At 62.1% G+C, this 19388-nt stretch overlaps 1 protein-coding gene across 1 annotated transcript; it reads right to left on the bottom strand.

The window, feature by feature from the left end:
- Positions 1-1747: 1747 nt before the first annotated feature.
- ERFE (erythroferrone) lies at positions 1748-9569 on the bottom strand. Its single transcript, XM_037069201.1, has 8 exons — positions 8930-9569; positions 6625-6729; positions 6011-6110; positions 4791-5005; positions 4612-4720; positions 4441-4531; positions 3759-3837; positions 1748-2513 (listed from the first exon to the last, which is right to left on the bottom strand). The coding sequence occupies exons 1-8, from the start codon at positions 9119-9121 to the stop codon at positions 2415-2417; spliced, it is 990 nt and encodes a 329-aa protein (XP_036925096.1). The 5' UTR covers positions 9122-9569; the 3' UTR covers positions 1748-2414.
- Between the last annotated feature and the right edge of the window lie 9819 nt (positions 9570-19388).

Raw genomic sequence — 19388 nt, forward strand, 5'->3', positions numbered from 1 at the left:
GCTCAGCTGCTTTCCAGAGTCCCCTCCCAGCTCTCCTGGGTCTCACAGCTGGGCGCCCCAGTGTGAGCCGGCACCTGGCTCAGGGCCGCAGCACCGTCAAGCTGCTGTGGCTGATGGGCTCTGCCTGGGCAAAGTCCCCACCCCAGCAACCCCTGAGGGGCCCTTCCGTCCTACGTCCAAGGGGAAAATGCGTGGTCGATCGAGCACCTGGAAGATACTCGTACCTCCCAGGTTCTTGTTTTTGCGTGAAACGGGCCATCGGTGTTGCCTATTTCTTTTCAGGGGAGCAGTTCGGGTCTCTGGGTCAATGCTCTCGTCAGGATGATGTAAGATTCTAAAAACTTGCCACTCCAGAGCCGTTCTGTTCACTGGCCCCGCCCAGCCCCGCACATGGTCTTATCACCCTATGGGTTAGTGGGACCCGTGTCCCTGCCGCAGGCACCTCATGGACGCCGCGCACACACCCTGCCCCCTCCCCCAGACTTCCGTGCCGGGTCCCACGGCCCCTGGGGGCTGTGGTGTCACAGAAGACAAAACCTGAGCACCTCAGCATCGGGAGACAGCGGTTTCTACAGTGAATGTCTTCTTGGGGAAGGTGGGGTGTCTGTGACTCCAGGGCCTGAGGGCCCCGGCCCCTGAGCTGGGCGAGGCCTGCCCCTGCCTGCCTGGGGGCCAGGCCTGTCGCTGCTCCCCACCCTGGGGTCCCCGATGGCGAAGACTGTATTTTGAGGTCTACACTTTATTTTTGTGACTTTGTGCGATCATGTAGCAATTCTTGCACTGGAACCACCTGGTGGGGGCAGTTGCATGGTCAGGCCTCACCTGGCAAAGCGCGGAGGAATACTTGAGTGCATGCTGTGTGGCACCGGGGCTGAGGAAGTGAGTGCGCCGTGGCTCTTTCAAGGGTAAAGCTAACTTTTCCAAAACATCTGTGGCTACACCTGCCCTTATCAGACAGCGAGGGGGCACAGGGCACAGCTGGCTGGCACTTCCTGGTAGGGCGGGTGCAGGGCCTACTGAGAAGCGTGCCCGGCTGCCAAGGGGCACAGTACTGGGGGGGCCGCGATTGGGGGGGTGCCTGGCTGGGAGTGAGGTGTTTGACTGTGGGAGTGGGGAGACTGGGCTCCTGGGGAAGTCGTCCTGAGGCCAGCTAGGAGGTTGAAGTGACAGTAGCCTTGGTCCCCTTCTGTCCCAGGTCTCAGTGCACCCAGCTGGGCCCCCAGGGCATGCTGTGGTGGCAGGTCTCAGGGGAGCCCAGCGGGTAGAGGGGTGGGCGTGGGGGCGACCCAAGGGACCCCTGCTCCTTGGGAGGAGTGCCCTGTAGGTTGACAGCCCTGCCCCCTCCTGCGGTGGCCCCTGGCCCCCAGGTCCCATCACTGCTGCAGAGGCAGGGGGACTGGCACCAGCCCCCTCAAAACCGGCTCTTTTTCTGCACGGCTCCTCTCCCCCCGTCTGAGCTCGGAGCTGCTTCCGTCCGAGTGGGGCAGACACTCGAGGGCCCCACAGCCAGCCGGCCCCTGCTGGGCTGTGCTGGGCACGGGGGCTGCTGCTCTGCTCCCCCAGCTCTGGGGGGCGGGGTGGGAGGGGCCTGCAGAGCTGTTCTGGCTCTTCCACCCGGAAAGTGGGTCCTTCAGTGACTCAGCCTCAGGGGACGGGAAAGGCCTTGGCTCTGAACCCGTCTGCAAAGAGGAGCAGGCAGCCCCTCTGAAAAACCGAGTCCGCTAGCAGGCGGGCCAGATCCGCTCTGAACCCGTCTGCAAAGAGGAGCAGGCAGCCCCTCTGAAAAACCGAGTCCGCTAGCAGGCGGGCCAGATCCGGGCACACATTAGAAGCAAAAAGAGCTGGAAGCCGGGCCCAGATTTGCCCTACCCCCTCATGAGCCCTTTCCAGCAGCTGTGTGGTGTCCAAGGCTGCTGTGCCAAGGGGCCACACAGCGGGAGTGCCAGGCAGTGCCCTGAGGTCCTTAGGAAGCCAATGGCACAGCCAGGTGGGGGGCTGGCAGGGACTGGGGAGCCCTGGGGGGTAGGGGGAAGGCCTGGCCATGCCGCTTGGGTTCCCCAGGGCCCTGCCGCCGTTCCACACAGATGGAAAGATGGACATGATGGGGCCAGGCCACAGGAGAGACACTGAGGCTGCAGGCAAGCCCCCTGATAGGCCAGGAGGGGCCCAGGCCACAGCCGGGCACAGAGTGGAGCAGGTGCTCCTGGGTGTGCTGACCCGGGGTGAGAGCTGGACCCTGAGTTCCTTCCCGGTCCTCGCGGGCAGGGCTGCCTGTCACCACCTCAGGCCGCCTGGAGTGGCCATCCTGGGCGGAGCCGTGGGAACCCCTGCGGGCAATTGCAGTGGGCCACCTCCTCCATGCAGCCTCTGTTCGTGGTCGCCAGGACCCAGCTTGGTCTGCGCAGCTGTGCCTCTCAGATGCCGAGGAAGACGGCACTGAAATGGGAGCCACTGTGCACAGTGACGGGGGAGCTGCCAGTGTTGTCCAGGAACACGGAGGTGTACTGCTGCCTCTGTGGAGGGGGAAGGGGGTGTCGGCCAGGCCGCCGGCCACACATCCTGGAGCCCCTTCCAGTGCTGCTTCTGTAGGGAGCCCCACTTAGGGCCACCAAGGGCTCCAGGGCCCAGTGGACTTATCTGCAGTTTGCAGAGCCTGGACGACTCTACCCAGGCTAAGGGTGGATCTGGCCGCTCCCAATGAGATCTACACACCAGCAGGACCCCCTGGGAACCCCCAGCACTGCAGACTCGGGGGTCCCACCAGACCCCGGGTGCATTGAGAGCCATCTGACTCCTCCCAGCAAGCTTGGAGGTGCCCGGGACCAGGCCAGACCTTTCTGCAGCTGGGTCACCGCTCCCAACAGCTGTTTGTGCTTGGGCAGGTTACTTAGCCCTTCTGTGCCACCGTCCCGTTTGCAAACAGGAGTGATAGCAGCCCTCACCTCACAGTGCTGTGACAATGAACTGGGTCACTTGTGCAAAGCGTTTAGGGCCTGGCACGGCGATACGGGGACAGGAGCTGTTGCCCACACATGTAGGCACNGGGGTCCCACCAGACCCCGGGTGCATTGAGAGTCATCTGACTCCTCCCAGCAAGCTTCGAGGTGCCCGGGACCAGGCCAGACCTTTCTGCAGCTGGGTCACCGCTCCCGACAGCTGGGTCACCGCTCCCAACAGCTGGGTCACCGCTCCCGACAGCTGTTTGTGCTTGGGCAGGTTACTTAGCCCTTCTGTGCCACCGTCCCGTTTGCAAACAGGAGTGATAGCAGCCCTCACCTCACAGTGCTGTGACAATGAACTGGGTCACTTGTGCAAAGCGTTTAGGGCCTGGCACGGCGATACGGGGACGGGAGCTGTTGCCCACACACGTAGGCACCATTTCTCGTGTGTCCCACCTTTGTGTCAGGTCCTCGTCGACTTGCCCAAACCTCACCACCAGAAGGAGATCGTCACTGAGGGCCCCGAGTGGGAAAGGACTATACACCCTGGGCCCCCAGGTCACCAGGGCATCAGCCTGGGCCTCAGAGCTGACCCCTTGCCACCACGGGGAGCACCAGCCCTCAGTGAGGGACTTGGGAGGTCTCACACCTGGAGAGAGGCGCCATGCTGGCCTGAGGGCTGTGGTGCGGCTCCAAAGCTCCCTCAGGCCTGGAGTCAGGGGGTTGCACCCGGACTCCTGAGTAGCCGCCAGCACCCCTCCCTGCCAGGCTGCCCCCTGGAAACTCCCAGGGTTGCCCCAGTGCTGAGACAGCCCGCACCTTCAGATACAGAACGCCGCTCACGGAGATGGTGAAGAGCTCTGTGCCAGTCGGCCTGCTCACGACGGTCTCAAGGGAGCTGTGGCGAAAGCAGGAAGGGTGAGCCTGAGCCCCCCACCGCAGACCCCACCATGCGCTCCCAATGGACACAGGGCCCAGCAAAGTGCCAAGGAGACAGCTGTCTTGGACAGGTCTTCTGGCGGGTGTGGTATCCGAACTGGGTCCCCCAAAGGAGGCCAGTCTCCCCAGAACCAAAGGTGCTGAGGTCCGGGAGAGGAGCATGGCCCAAGCCCTGGGCAGCTCTGCCGACTGCCTGCCCCGCAGCCCAGGGCCGGGCGCAGCCCGCTGGGAAGCCCTGTCAGGCTGATGTGGGCGGGGGGGCTTGCAAATCCGGAGGGACTTTTGCGCTTCATTCCTCTCCGTCACGCTTTCTCCAGCTATTGCCAACTCCCGCCTTCTGTGACCAGGTATGGCCGGAAGGTGGGCATGGTTCAAGCAGTGAGAGGTTCCCAGGGGCGGGTGAGAGCGAGTGGAGGGGGGAGGTGGAGTGGTCAGGGAAGGGCCCCCCCAGCAGGTGATCCAGACCTGCTGCCGGGAAGGGAGCGCGGGGGTCACCCAGGGCAGGGCGGCTGTGGAGATGGGGGATGCCTGGTCCGCTGCCGCAGCTGCCGCGCCCACTCACGTGTTCTGCTGGCACCGGGACTGGATGCAGATGAGCAGGCGCAGGCGGTTCCGGGGGCGCGGCAACTCCGGCCTCCGCTGCCCTGGGAGGGCTTAGAAGAGGTAGGGCTAGCCGCCGCCCCCGCCCCCACGGCCCACAGCCCGCCCCGCCCAGCCCCGCCCCGGGCCTCACCCACGTGCAGCGTAGCGGCGAGTGCGTAGAAACCAGGGACCGACACCGTGTACTGGCCGCTGGTCAAGTTCAGGCCGAGGCCGCGGTAGAAGGCTCCCTCGGCCTGGGGCTGCGGGGCACACACACGGTCACCCGGGGCTCCGCGTGGCCCCTCGCCCGGTGGCCCGGCGCGGACTCACCAGGTAGTAGCCGCCGAGCTCGTGCAGCGCGCGCCGCTCCACCGACACGTTCTGGCGCAGGCGGCAGTGGAAGGCGGCCTCCACCATCCGGGCCCGCGAACCCCGGTTGGAGGCTTGGGTCAGCAGGGCTACCACGGACGGATCCCCCGCCGCCACCTCCTCGTCCTCCGGGGCGGGGCGGTGCTCCGCGTCCTGGCGCAGCAGCTCGGCTGCAGCTGGCACAGAGCAAGGGGTGGCCGCGCGCCGAGCGCACCGGGCCCTCGCCCCCAAGCCCCTCACGGGAGACCCTTTAAGCCTGCGGCTCCCGAAGGCACATTGCCTCCTGACCCAGCCGCTGCTCCTGTTTCCTGTCACGCTTAGGCCACCGGGAAGCTCAGAAGGGACTTGGCCTGCGCCCTCCTTCTCCCCTTGGCCTCCCTGCCCCACCCACACGGCCCTTCCCGCTGTTGCTTCGGTCAACGCGATACTGAGTCGCCGAATGCAGCACTACCCGCCAGGCCCCGTCATTTTTGGAAGCAAGCTGAGTGTAAATAATTATTGGAGCTGTACTGGAAACAATAGTTTCTGCTTCTTTGAAGCTGCTGTGTTTAACTGGAGGGACAATGACTCGAGGAAGGGGACGCTCTGTCACCAGGGCGGCATAACAAAGCGAACCTGGTGAATCCTGTGAGTGCTGGTCACAGTGCGGGACACCCCGGCTCTGCTGCCCGCTGCCGTGCCCTCCGGCTCAGCTACCCAGCCTGGTGAGGGCGACCTGGGGCTGCTGCGCTGGCCTCCTCACTGCACTGTCCTCCTGGCGCCGTGCCAAGGGGCTGCCAGCAGCTGAGGCCCCTCGGGGGAGGCCGAGGTGATGAGGGGAAAGTTGGGGGCCACTCTCAGCGGGCCTGTGTTGACCGGGGTGAGCCTTAAGTCCCCCTGAGGGCGCAGGGGAATCAGAGGGCCACTTTGGAAGCTCAAGGGGCCTGGCCTCCCCTCCCTGGACTATCCCCACTTGAGGGGTCTGGGGTCAGGTCTCCTGTCCTTCCCTGGGCTCCCCCAATTTCCAGGTGGGGCGTGGGTGCCTGTCCCCAAGCACCCACGAAGCACAGAGCAGTCAAGTCCACCTTTCTCCATGGAGCTGCCTCCTCACCAGCTCCTGCCCTGCCCCTTGAGGGGCAGGGCTCTTCAAGGAGTCTGCCCCACCCCCACTGGAGGCCTGAGCCCCCGTGGGGTGCCCCTACCTGTCAGCAGCTGCTGCCACTTCTGCCGTCCTTCCTCGGGGACTGTGGTGCCTGTGGGGCCCTGGACACCACAGGGCTCCCGGGGCCTGGTCAGGCTGGGCTGGGAGGGAAACTTGGAGTGATGTCACCACAACTGGCCAGCTGGGAACCGTTCCCCCACTAGGGCACGCACAAGGGACTCCCACTTTGACCTCTGACCTCTGAGGTAAAGGTCAGCCTGGGGCGGGGGATTGGGGGCTCAGACTCTGCTGAGAAGGCAGTGAGGATCCCTGCTTTGACACCTGTCTTCCCAGGCCAGCCTGGGCCTCCTGCCCGGGACACAGAGGAAGGAGAAAGCGCGTAGCCATTGGGGCTGCCTGGCATTCCAGGGGTGCAGGGTAAATGGGAGGAACAGGCTGCAAACTCAGGGCCACTTTGACCCCTGGCTTGATGCTTCCTTTGCTCTCTGACCCAAGGCCAAGGGTGAGGGTCTGTGCTTGGTGAAGTGGTCGGGGTGTGCTTGGGGAGGGGGCTGGTGAGGGGTGTAGGAGTGCGGGTGATGGCCTGGGATTCAGGGAGGGCCCGCAGGCGCACGCACATACGTGCACACTAGCAGGCTGGGCTCCTATGCTCACCTTCGACTTCCTGTCTTTGACCCTGTCCTCCTTGTCACTGTGCCTGAGGAACCACAGCCAGGTGTCCCGGGGGTTCAGGCTGAGGGCCGGCTGCGTGGTGGGCTCCTGGAACACAGCCCCCAGCAGCCCCCTCAAGTTCCCATCCTTGCCAATGGTGGGATGACCCCTGGGGACCAGGCCACGGGACGAGGCCACATTGTGACCCGGACGGACCTTGTGGGAGAAGGGGACCCCGTGTGGGTGGAGGGAGGCCAGTGCGGAGCTCCGCAGCAGGCAACCCTGCCGGGCCCCAGGTTCCTTCCAGCTCCCCCCATGGGGCAGCCGCTCGGAGGGTCCGACTGCAGACGCCCAGAGGCACCCAGGAGGAGGCGACTGATTACCAGGGTCTCTAGCTATCAGCAGGCCCCCACCCCACCCGCACCCTCCAAAGTCCCAGGGGACTCAACTTCAGCCCTCAGGCCAGGGCGGCTGGGGGTCTGAGTGGCCCAGGACTGGGGTGTCAGGATTCAAGGCCTGGACACAGGGTGCAATGCTGCCCATCTTCCTCAGGACGGCAGCCTGAGCCAGGGCAGGGACAGCCCCTACACAGTGTGTTCTGACTGGTCTGGACTCCAAGGGAAGCTCCCAGGAGGCACCTTCTGGGGAGTGGCCTTTGGCCTGTGGCCCGCTGCCCACGGGCGGTCTGGTTCCAAGGAAAGGCAGCCAGCTGGGAAGGGAACTGGCCTGCGGTTCCAGTGAGGTCATGGGCACTGACTCTGGTGGCCAATGGGAGGGCCCAGAGTCTTACAGCCAGGTGGGTCCTTCCACCACAGCCAGGCCAGGTGGCCTCGTGGGAACTCTGCAGGAACCCCGTATCCCTTCAGGGACCACCATGCTGCCGGGGGGAGCGTGAGGGCTTCTGTGGGAGGAGGCCCAGAGGCCTTTGTCCTCTCTCAGACTTCCCCATGTCTCACTGGATGGCGGGCCCTACAGGTCGCCGACCTGCTGGCTGCTCACTGAAAGCACAGGGACCCGGGTCCTACCTCACGGCCACGGCCTCACACGACTGGAGGAGGCCCATGGCAGGGGTCCCTCAGGGCTGGCCCTGCCGGACAGCCAGCTGTGGGGCATGTGCCTGGACTTGGTCCCCAGCGTGCCTGGGGTGGGGGGCAGAGACAGGCGGAGCCACTTGGTCTGGCGACCTTGGAGGGGCCTGCTGCAGTGGGGGGGGGGGGGGCAGCGGGGCCGTTGGTGCTGGCAGCTGCCTTGGCTGATGAAGGTCTCCAGCCTCAGGAGCTCCACTTTGGGCCCCCAAAGAGGGTCCAAGGCCAGAACCCCACCTGGAAGCATCCCAGCTCCCTCTGTGCTTCCTGGCACTGTATCCAAGACTCCCAGCAGGCGGCCCTGCCCCCTGGGGTGTGGCTGGCCGGGAGGGGTCTGCCTGTGACCCCTGGACAGGCGCAGAGGTGGGAGAAGCCACGGGCTGCAGGGAGGTCCCTCCCAGGGAGCTGGAAGGGCTGGCCACCACCTTCACGGGTGGGGTGTCCTTGGTCTATGAGATGCTGGGAGCAGAGGCACCACCCGAGGCCCTGCTGCTGCTCCGCCCTTTGTCCAGCCAAGCGTTTTGATCCCAGGGGGACCTCAAACCACCTCCCCAGCTGCTCTACTGCTGGGAAAGGCTGCACCTCACTGAGGGCCCCCCCCACTTCCCCACTGAGGGTTCCCCCCACCCCCAACCTGAGTGCCTCCACCTCAGCTGGGAAGGAGAGCGCAGGGCAGGGAGCTAGAGATGACGCCTTCACGTCCAGAAGTCCACTTCCCTGGGGAGTCTGATGCCCCCACCCCACACTTCGTGCTCCCAGACCCACAAAAAGGCAGTTGTCCCAGGGAATTCCACCATACAGGTGAGGGAGGGGGTCGGTCATTTGCTCACACTTCTTCCCAGTTCCGTGAGAATCAAGCTACTTCCACTTATTTCCCAGCTTCTTTCCGCCCCAAAACATATGGCGTGTCCCCTGGTCTAGCAGAATTTTGCTTTAGTGCCGAAGGAGACTCCCAGAAGCCGAGGTCAAGGCGGGCCTTGCAGTACCGGTGTGGGCAGAGGGGCGGCGCCCAGGTCCCCCTGTCTCCCCGGAGCCGGCCAGAGCAGCGTCCCGATCCGCAGGTTAGAAAGGGGGGACCAGTCCGGCGTCAGTCCTGCCCCTGCTCGCGCTTCCCGTCGCCCTCCTCCCTCGCTGTGTCCCGGACCGCGGCAGGCTCCGGCTGGGAAACTGAGGCCCGGAGGTCCCCTCGGCGAGGGGGCCGGTCGCGCGTCGCAGCGTCTTACCGACGGGCTGGTGTCCAGCCTCGCGCGGCTCTCCCAGGCGCCCGCGGGCGGCTTCTTCTCGGGCATCGGCTCCTGGCTGGCGCGGGTCCCCGCGGGCGCACCGGGGTCCCGGGAACCGAGAGCGGCGGCGGCGGCGGCGGCGGCCAGCAGGCACGCGCAGACGAGCAGCAGGCGGGCCCCGGCGGAGGCCATGTGGGCGGCGGGTCCCTCTCGGCTCCGAGCGCGGCTGGCGGAATCCAGCGCTCTCGGACTCCGCGCCTTATAACGCGCTTGAATCCCCCGCCTCGCTCGGCCGGCGACGTGCCGGGCGCCCCCTCCCGGCTGGGGCGCGCGCTGCAGCGGGGGCGTATGAGGGACACAGCCGCGGGCGGTGCACCTGGGAGGGCGGGGTGCCTGGAGGGACTCCTGGGCTCGCGCGGGAGTGGGGGTGACGTGGGGAGCGGGAGCCGGGAGCACTCCCTCGTGGTGGCCTGAACGCCCCCTCCTGTCAAGCGCGTTTCTGCTCCAACGCCGACTCTGGGTTCTCTCTCTGCACACCGTCCAGCACTCCTGTTTTGGGGAGCCCCTTCTCCGTCGCTGGCCCCTTCGTCTTGTCGACTTCCTTTTCTCCTAGAAAACAGGGCGCCCTCCTCCTCTGGCCTTGGGGCATCTTTTCTCTCCAGCGCCCTTAGAGGTCCAGGTCAGTGTGGGAAGATTTTCAGGGCCCCCTTCCCAAGAGGGGACCCCCCTCTCTGGGTTGCCTTCTCCCATGGCTCAGAGATGTGTGGGTTATTTTATTTAATTAAATTGTTTTTTTTGGAGAGAGGGAGGGAGAGACACGCGGATTTGTTGTTTCACTTACTGATACAGTCATTGGTTGCTTTCTTGTATGTGCCCTGAGGGGTGATTGAACCCATCACCTCGGCATAACCCTATGGGGACGGTGCTGTAACCAACTGAGCCACGGGGCCAGAGCCGGGATGCATGGTTCCTCCCAACTCGGGAGCACCTGCAGGGGCCTGGAAGGTGTCCCCCAGAGCCAGCCCTGCACTATGCTGATGGGGGTGGAAGAGACCCAGGCCGGGGGAACTCAGCCCTGTGATGACTTAACAGGGCGTGGGGGCTGCCCTCTGCCCACTGCGCCCACTCAGGACGCTCTGCTGGGACAGGTGGGCCAGCACCTGCAGCCTGAACTCCAGGTCTGTCCCTGAGAAGAACCAGCCACCCCTCACCCAACCAGGGCTCTTAGTTCTGTTACGTGCTCTGGGTAAGAGACGTCCAAACCTGTAGAAAATTTTTATGGGTTTATTTGAGCCAAACTGAGAACAATGCTGGGAAGATAACATCTCAACGAATTGAAAAATGCTCCAGAAAATAGCCGTTTTATGGCTTATTTTATGTTAGAATCAAAGGAGGGGACCCAACAGGGTCATAGGGCCTCTCTCGGAGTTAGATTCAAGGGTCAGGAGAAAACAAACCCAGGGACCCCTGGGACTGGGTAAAGGGGAAACACAGCGGCGCGCCATCTTTTGCCTCAGCGGGGAGGGCAGTTAAGGACCAGCGCTTCCAGCCCCAGGAGGTGGAGTTCGAAACGGCCAACAGCCAGGGGCTCTGGGGCGGTGGGCGGGCCCGGAGGGGCCTGGACAGGAAGCTACCCTGACATTCCCAGGGCAGGCGGGCTCCGCTGACGTAAAGCCTGACCTTTGTCAGGGAAGCCACAGGCCCAGGCCGTGACCGCTGACAGGACTTGCTTTTAATTAGGAAGTTCCATGTTCAGACCACCAGTGACTTTGGTCTCTGAGTTTGTAGGTGTCCCTGAGCTTGTCAGGTTCAGTGTGTGGCCCCTTTTCTGTCTATGCGTCCCCGTTTGGGTCAGAAATCAACCCGGAGGATGTGCTGATGGCCACGCCCTTGGCCCCACGGTGCCGAGAAGGCTCCTGCACAGTGTGTGCATCTGTCTGGCAGAGTGAGAGGCCGCTGGGGGTGGGGCAAGACCGTGACCTTGGGTGGAAGTTTAAGGCGGAATTTTTCTCAATAGGGAAAGGCAGGTAAATGGGAGGCTGTTCGTTCTCATGGGCCTTCATTCAAAAGAACTCCCCAGCCCTGGCCAGCATGCCTCAGCAGCTTGGCTGTCACCCCGCAAAGCGGAAGGTCGCCAGTTCAATTCCAGGCAAGGAATGTGCCTGGGATGCAGGTTAGGTCCCTGGTTGGGGTCTGGATGAGAGGCGACTGATCGGTGTCTCTCTTTCTTCCTCCCTTCCTCTCTCTCCAAAAATAAATAAAATTTTAAAATATTTTAAAAAACAAGAAAAACGCGGTGGGTCATTCTACCCTGAATGCTCTCACCACCCAGTCCTGCCGCCTGTCTCATGTGTTTCGCATCTCGGACATTTACTTTCCCTTGGCGGGCACAGGAGACCAAGGTCCGGCCTGGAGGCGGCGCCGGATCTGAGTCTGATCTCCGCCCCATTGGCACTCAGGTGTCGTCACTGTTCATCTGACTCCTGCTGGTTGAACAACTGGGAGCTGCCACTTTAAGGTTCCGTCGGGGCCAAGGCCATCAGGACCCAGGGCGGCGAGTCACAATAACCGCCTAAAAAGTCCCAGAGGCCAGGCGCATGGTGAGGACGGTTCCTGCCCCTCGGTGGCCCTGTGGCGGGGGTGCGTGTCTTTCTGGCCCCATCAGCCTCGTCTGGGCTGCTGCAGCGAGTGAGCGGTCCCTGCGGGGTTGGGGGTGAGCACTTCCCCGCAATCGTGTCTGGAGTGCATTGATGTCAGAAACGTCCCAACCTGCAGAGAATTGTTGTGACTTTATTGGAGCCAAACTGATGACAGTTGCTGGGAAGCAGAATCTCAATGACTGAGAAAATGCTCTGGAGAATGGTGGTTTCGCAACTTATTTTATGCTTTAGACTCAAAGGAGGAGAGGTGAGGGGGCATTACATGAAGTCCATTGGGGGTGGATGAGAGAGAAGGCAAAGTGGGGGCAACTCTGGGGTTGGAGAGATGCACACCCCCTCCCCGCCGGGCGGCGGGTGCAGAGCGCAGAGACGGGATGCGGGAACATGCTGCGGTCCAGCCGCAGCTGGGTCCAGGGCTTCCTGGGAGGTGGGCAAGGCTTTGGCGATGGAAGACAGACACCCAGTTGGATGCTGGAGAGCAGCCAGCCTCTGTGGGACTGACCGAACTCGTAGGGTTTGATTTAGGCTTTATTTTTATAGAGAGATTGTTGTATGACATCAAGGAACAGGGGCGTGGCATGATCGGTCAAGTAGGAAAAACAAATACAGAGGTAACCAGGAAAAGTACAAGAATTTCCATAGCTTCAGTTATGTTAAACAAAAGTTGTTTTGACCAGGAGAACCATTAATCAGACAATTTGAAATAGCTCTAGGTACAGAGTTTGTACAGCTTCCTTGGAACTATGCGAATCGATGAACCTGAAACACGGGTGTCTAACAGCCCCACCACCTGCTGATCGCCAAAACAAACGTGTAAGGAGGGACAGACAGGAAATCCAGCCACCGTTGCCTCTGCCTTAGGGATGCATCTCAACCGTCCCGACCTTGTCAAGGGACGGTTGCTGGCTGGCTCCCGGCAGGAACAGGCCACCCCTGCAGGCTCAAGCCTCCTGCCCCGATGTGACCGGGAAGAGAGATCACACTGACATTTCAAAGGTGTGCGGTCTGAGAGGCAGAAGACAGTGGCCTCACTTGCTCCGCTGAGGTAGAGACTGCTGTTTGTCAAGGAGGCTGCAGGCCTGGCTGTCCCCGCGACTCACTGTGATCAGGAACTTCGGTGTGCAGGTCACCGTGGGGTCACTTCAGGTCTCCGAGCGTGTGCGGCCGGCACGAGAGCTTCCCCGGAGCAGGGTTAATGTCTGGCCCCTTTTCCATCCACACCTTTATACAGAAGATTCCTTCCTCAACATTCCTGCTTCACTGTTCTACAACATCCCTGTCCCTGTTAGCTTTCTCCTTCAACTCATTCAGAGTCAACTGGTCCTGGCTCCTATGGCTCAGCAAACTGCGCACCGGACTGGGAGCTGAAGGGTCACTGGTTCGATTCCCAGTCGGGGCACATGCCTGGGCTGTGGGCCAGGTCCCCAGTAGGGGCTGTATGAGAGGCAACCACACGTTGGTGTTTCTCTCCCTCTCTTTCTCCTCCCCTTCTCCTCTCTAACAGCAAATAAAGTCTTTTTTTATAGAAAAAGAAGTAATCAAATATTAGGACAAATTACTGCCTTTTAACTCCTCTCAGAAACACACACCCCCCTTACCTTCCTTTTGTAATCTCTTCCTTGTAAATTTTCCAAAGTAGAACCATGAAGAAAGTACTGTTGATAATACGGAAGGTATACGTCGTTGGCAGTCATTAACGGTTGGGCTGTACATATGAGGTTTGAGGAAGGCCCAAAGTGCCCTAGCAGGTGTGGCCTAGTGGATTGGGTGCCAGCCTGTGAACCCATGGGTCACTGGTTCGATTCCCAGTTGGGGCGCGTGCCTTGGCCTGAGGGGCAGGTCCAAAGAACAAGTATAATGGCTATTCTGACCAACGTTGTTAGTAGACAGGTAAAAAGTCAATTTTTTTTTAATTTAAGAAAATCAAATCTCATTTTTAAATACCTTATTTATTTGTTTTCAGGGCAAGGGGAAGGAGAAGGACAGAGACACCACTGTGTGGTTGCCTCTTGCACAGGACTCCTACTGAGGGCCTGGCCTGCAAACCAGGCCTGTGTCTCAACTGGGAATCGAACCAGTGATCCCCTACTCAGCAAGCCTGCACTCAACCCACTGAGCTATCCCAGCCAGGCCAAACAAGAGGTTCTTAAAGTTCAACATCAGTTTGTAGGGATGCAGGTCCTGTCGATGTCTTCGTACAGCTCTTCGTCTTTGATGGCGGCTTCTCAGCCTCAAGAAATCTCTACACCATCGCTGTAGGTGGAGGCAGGGGTCAGGGACAGGGACGATGTCCAGTCCTGGTTGGCACCTGATAAGGTCCTTCCCAACGAGGCTGGAGAGAGTCTCTAGTTGATATGGGTTCCAAGGAACAAGAGTCTCCTGGTTGCGAGCCGTGGTCTTTGCAGCCTTGGAGGCCTGGGAATGCGCTAGGAAACGAAGCCTCTGCTGGTTGGCCCACCCCTTTAGCCGGGTAATGAGTCCTTGTTAATAACGCGAAGGTCTCCTTTCAGCGAGGCTGGTGCACACGCCCCTTCCTTCCGACGCGCAGGACGGCCAGGGGCTGGGGTGCGAGCAGAAGGGGGCGCTCCGGGGGGAGCTGTGGGCCCAGGGAGAGTAGCAGCAGCGCCGACAGCGGCGGAGTCGGGTTGTAACTGGGCCCCTGCGCCGCCCCGCCCCCCAACCCAGAGGCCCGGGTGCGAGGCGTGGTGAGATGCTGCCCACTGAGCGGCTGGGACAGGGGGTCGTGCTGTTTGCCCCGCCACAGCGTAACTCGGGGAGCCCCCGACTGGGAATCACTTTCCTCAAACTCGACGGCCCTGCGAGGGCGCGCCTCCGCCGGCACGAACGCGTGCAGACCGCGACCAGCTCGTGTGCGAGCCCTGCAGACGGCGCGTCGGGGTGCAACCCGGCGGCCCTGCCTCGCACGGAAGGGGCCTCGTGCTCGTCTTCCCTGGGCTCTGCGGCGCTCCGGGAGGACCGACCTCCGCCGCACCTCTGCGGGCTCGGTGGGTGGGTGGGTGGGTGGGGGGGCCTCCAGTCGCGGCGTCCGCTCCGTGACGTCGTCCGTGAGCCGCCTACACGCCGCGAGGTCCAGGCGTTGGGCCTCCACGGGTGACATCGGCTTCTGATCAAGCCCGGCTGTTTGCCTGGCCGCAGGGCCCCGGTCACTGCGCGTCCCCTTCCCGCCTCCGGCTGTCCGGGGCCCTGCCGGGAGAGGCTGTGGCCAGTTTACCCGGGTGGGCAGGCTCCGGTCTGCAGAGCGGGGCTGTGGGGTGGTCTCGCCGCCGCCCCAGCGGAGTGATGTCGGCGGCTGCCCGCGGCCGCTTTGGAAGCCCCGGGGTGGCGCTATTGCCCGTTGTCTCGCGGCTGCAGGACAGCGAATGATCCTGCCACCTGTTTTCTCTTCTTCATGGGCTGCCTGCCGGGAGCGAGTTCAGAAGCCTCGCTGGCTCCACAGATCCACAGACTCTGACCGCGTCCCCAGGGACACTGTGCCCTGGGGTGAAGGGGCTCCTTCTGGGTTGAGCTCCAAGGGGCCATCACCTCCAGAGTCTCATCGACCCCCTGCCGAGGCCCCGCATCTCTCCCCAGCTGCCCAGTACAGACGCCGGACCCGGGGCGCTGCCGCGCGCCTGGCCGGGCGTGGACGAGTCCGGGGTTGGGTTTCGGTTGCCCGTGGTATTCCCCACGGGCTTTGCTCGTCCTGCGGGGTAGGTGCCTCTGGCACCTCCATGTGGGCTCTCGGGTAAGTGAAAGTAGCTGAAATCCGAGTGGGATGGGTAAATGGCCCTTGTCTTCTGAGCTGAAGAGCTCGGGCTCTTGTTTATCCACCAGAAGGGCTTTTTGTTCGGGCTCTCAGCGAGCAATTCCAAGTGAAAAGCACGCGTCAGCCCTGGCTGGTGCGGGTCAGTGGACTGGGCCCCCGCCTGTGAACCAAAAGGTCGCGGGTTCGATTCCCGCTCAGGGCCCACGCCTGGGTTGTGGGTTTGGGCCTCCTGTTGGGGTGCCTACAGGAGGCAACCAATCGCTGTCTCTCTCCCTCTCTGTCCCTCCCCCTCTATAAAATCAATAAGCACGTCCTCTGATGAGGACAAACAATAAGTAAACAAATAAATAAAAAGAAAAGCCGAAATTAAAGCCCAGTCTCCCGTTTTTTTATTCCTGTCCCCGAGTTATCTAGGCCCTTATTCTTAGCTTGGGTTTTCTCACCTCTTAACCTTTGGTTACACCTTGAGGGTTGTGTGTTTTTTTTTTTTTTTTAAGAACAGCTTAAACGAATTTAGAGCCCTCCTGCCTTAAAAACAGGCAGGTCCAGGACCCCAAGGAACACTGCCCAGGTTCACCTGCTGCCCACAGACAGCTGGTGGGTGCGACCCAGCACCGAGCTGGGTCTGCAGGGAGGTCTGGGTGGGCTTCTCGAATTCTGGTGACCATGCCTAAACCTGAAGAGGATTTCTGTGAGTTTATCTGAACCACACTGACGACCATGGCCGGGAAGCAAAAGCTGAACAGACTGAGAAAATGCCCCCGAGAATGGCAGTTTTGCGGCTTATTTCATACGTTTAGACTCAAAGCAGGAGGCTTCAGAAGGTCACATGAGATTTGTTGGTGGCAGACTTGGGGACCAGAGAAAGCCAAGTGGGAAACCCCCCGGGACTGGGTAAAAAACCTTGGCAGGGGCGGGGAGTTAACAACGAACGTTCACAGCCCCCGTGGTGAAGTGTGGGGACCGGCCAAAGAGAGGGGCTGTGTCTCAAGGGTGGGGGGAGGGCATGCCTGCAGAGGTCTGGAAAAGATGGCCCAGCGCTCCTGGTGTGCTACCTTGGGTGGACAAGGTCAACTGATGGGCTCTGTGACAGAAAGACTGACCTTTGCCAAGGAAGCCCCTGGGCCAGGACGTGACCCCCTGCCCTGACCTGCTTTGAGTTAGGGAGTTTCTTGATCGCCTCGTTGCGTGGCTACTGTGAGTGTGTAAGGCGCCGTGTAGGCCTCCCCTGAGCATGACAGGTTTAGTTCCTGGCCCCTTGTTTGCCCACAGTGCCCACTGTCTGTTTGTCCGTCCCTGTCCCCAAGGTAAGGGCATGAGAGCGTCGCTCCAAGCTTTCTGTGCCCCCTACGCCACCCCTGGCTCCGGGCTCCAGCACCTGGTAGATGCACAGCGCATAGCGTATGAGCCTGGGCAACGGCGCAACTGGGGAATGTGCCTCCCACGGGCCTGCCGTCCACACCGAGAAACGATGTCAGCCTCTCCAGAGAAGAGAGGGCACTCACTGAGTCTCTGCCACTCAGCCCCTGGCACCCTGTTCCCATGCCCACATCCTGCCCCAGACAGGCAAGCAAGGAATGCTCTGCCCTTCGGAAAAAGCCTGGCCTTCAGACAGGACAGTGACAGGCCAGGGAAATCCCCTGGCCCATGAGGCCACCCACTCAGAGACACACGGCTTGCCTGCTAGGCCCATGGTGTGGGCTGTGAGCTCCAGGATCAGCTGGAAGGGTTCTGAAGAAAACACAGCCCTGCCTTTGCCCCAGGAGGCAGGTGCCCCCTGTGGGGGGTCGCCTGGTGGTCTGGCTGTGAGGGCAGCCTGGGGAAACACGCGTACCCACCATTCTTGAACCTGGGGGTTCCTCCACAGAGCTGTCTCCCCTGGGGTGAGTGGACGTCCACATGGGGAGCCCCACGTGGTGGAGGAAATGGCTCTCCTTGGTGCCGGCCAGTCTGGGGCTCCTCGGAGTCTCAGTTCCCCTGCCGCGTGCTGGGGTAGAGGCCCGGGAGCCCGGGAGCCCGGGGCCTGTTCTAGGGTGGGCTGTGCTCACGGGGGGTGCTGCGGCTCCCCCAGCCGAGCCTGCACTGCGCCACGTCAGTGCCCTCGGACAGACGCTCGGGGCCGTGGGCGCCTGGTCACAGAGCCTGGGGAGACCCAGTGGTGGGTCTGCTCAGCAAACCGTGCCCCTGCGTGGCCATCTGGAGCAAAGGTCGGATGTGCCATTAGAAGAGGCGCATCCAGGGCGTCCAAGGCTCAGTGTGCTCGTCAGCAGAGTGGGCGGGGCAACAGCTGGTGGCCTGGAGCCTGGTCTGGGGAGCACTTGTGAGGGGCAAGTGGACAAGGCCGAGGCCAGGGGCAAGGAGGCGGTGGTGTGCACCCCTGCTCAGAGGCCAGGCGCTTGGGGACCGGGACCTGTTCCTGGGGTCCTGTGCACAGGAGCGTGATGCATGCTGGTCTCAGGGCCAGATGCTACATGGCCCGACCTGCACCCTGGGAAGGCGAGGCTCAGGCTCTGCCACCTTGGTGACATTGGGAATGTATGGGGACAGGAAGAGCCAATTCGAGGTACAGGTGACCCTAAGATTCCGTGTGACATCAGTGTCACCTCCCCATGGGGGGCCGTAGCTGCCTGAAGCCGTCACGGAGGACCACAGCCGTCGCCATGTGCAAACAGTAGTTTTTCCCAAGCGGTGAACAAGGCTGGTGCCGTCCGTCAGAGGGCCCACATCAAATTGGTTCCAGTGTGGGGCAGCTCCTGCAACGCTATCCGAGGTGACCATAGCCTGGCCCGGAGGAGGAGAGGGTGGCGGGGGGTGGCCTTCAGGTGGACTACCCTGCATGTTTTTGGGGTCACATGTCAGAGGAGGCCAGGGCTTAGCAAAGAATCACACAGGCTGGGGACACCCCAAAACAGGGCTCATGTGGCACCAGACGCCCCTCCTCCACAGTAGCCCACGGGGCTACGGTGGGGCCACATGGGGGGACTCCTACATCCCAGGGTGAAGGTGCTGAGTGGGGTGCTGGGTGGGGCCCAACAGAGCACACGGTGGCAGCCCCTTCGCATTGTCAGTCCTGGTTGACATCAAACCCTCGTTTCTGGGCCCAGCAGCTAAGGCTGGCACGCAGTTCCCACTCTGCCCTCCTCATTCCGAGGAAGGACCGTGGCCGGTGAGGTCATGGGGACCCCAGCTCCCTTCGCACCCGAGAGCAGGGGGAGCCTGAAGTCAGCTTGCTGTGTGGCCTCCCCCGTCCAGGCCTGCGACCTTTGCTGGTTCCCAGAGCCTTCCCAGCAGGTGACATCATGTCATTCTCAAGTCACGTGGTCGTTCCCTGGCACCTATGAGGACACGGAGGCTCATACTCTGGACGGGCCCGAGGTCACGACGCCACCACAGGACACCTCCTGGGCTCCCACCCCCACCACTGGAGGTCGCCAGGGTCTCCCAGGGCCCGGGGCCTCAGTTCAGCTCAGTGAGCGCTCGCTCAGGCCCAGCTACTTGCCGGCTGGGGGCCAAGCGCCGGGACTTGGCCCCTCTCGGACAGGCCCCTGGTCAGTCTCCTCTTTCCTGTTTCTGCCCTGGGCGTCTCTTGGGTTATTTTCCGTTAATTGTCGTCGTCCTGCTGCCAACAGATGAACTCTTAAAAGTTGACTTCGGTTCACCTCTCGGTGTAACGCACAGGGGAGACATCCGTGGTGAGGTCTGCCATCCTGGTAAGACTCGCACTCTTACGTGTGACGCTGTGTCACCTGGGTGTGTCACCAGGGGTGCTGAGCCCAAGCTGGCTGTGACCAAACTGCCCCTGGACAGCCTGGGATGGTCATCAGCTTTGAGGGAGTCATGTGGGCCCCTGGGGTGTTCATGCCACTCGGGAAGGACTTCCTCCACGAGGGTGTCATCGCGGTCTGTGTCACTCTTCACTCAGCTTCATGCCTGGCCGCCCTCCCTCATGCCTGGTGCTGGGGGCCCAGGGGGCGCCCACGGCAGCCACACTTCAGGCCGAGTGTTCCGTATTGTGCCGGGCCCTGGGACCGAT

This window comes from Sturnira hondurensis, unplaced genomic scaffold, assembly GCF_014824575.4.
Source record: "Sturnira hondurensis isolate 20B ecotype Veracruz unplaced genomic scaffold, ASM1482457v3 Scaffold0018493, whole genome shotgun sequence".
Lineage (NCBI taxonomy): Eukaryota > Metazoa > Chordata > Mammalia > Chiroptera > Phyllostomidae > Sturnira > Sturnira hondurensis.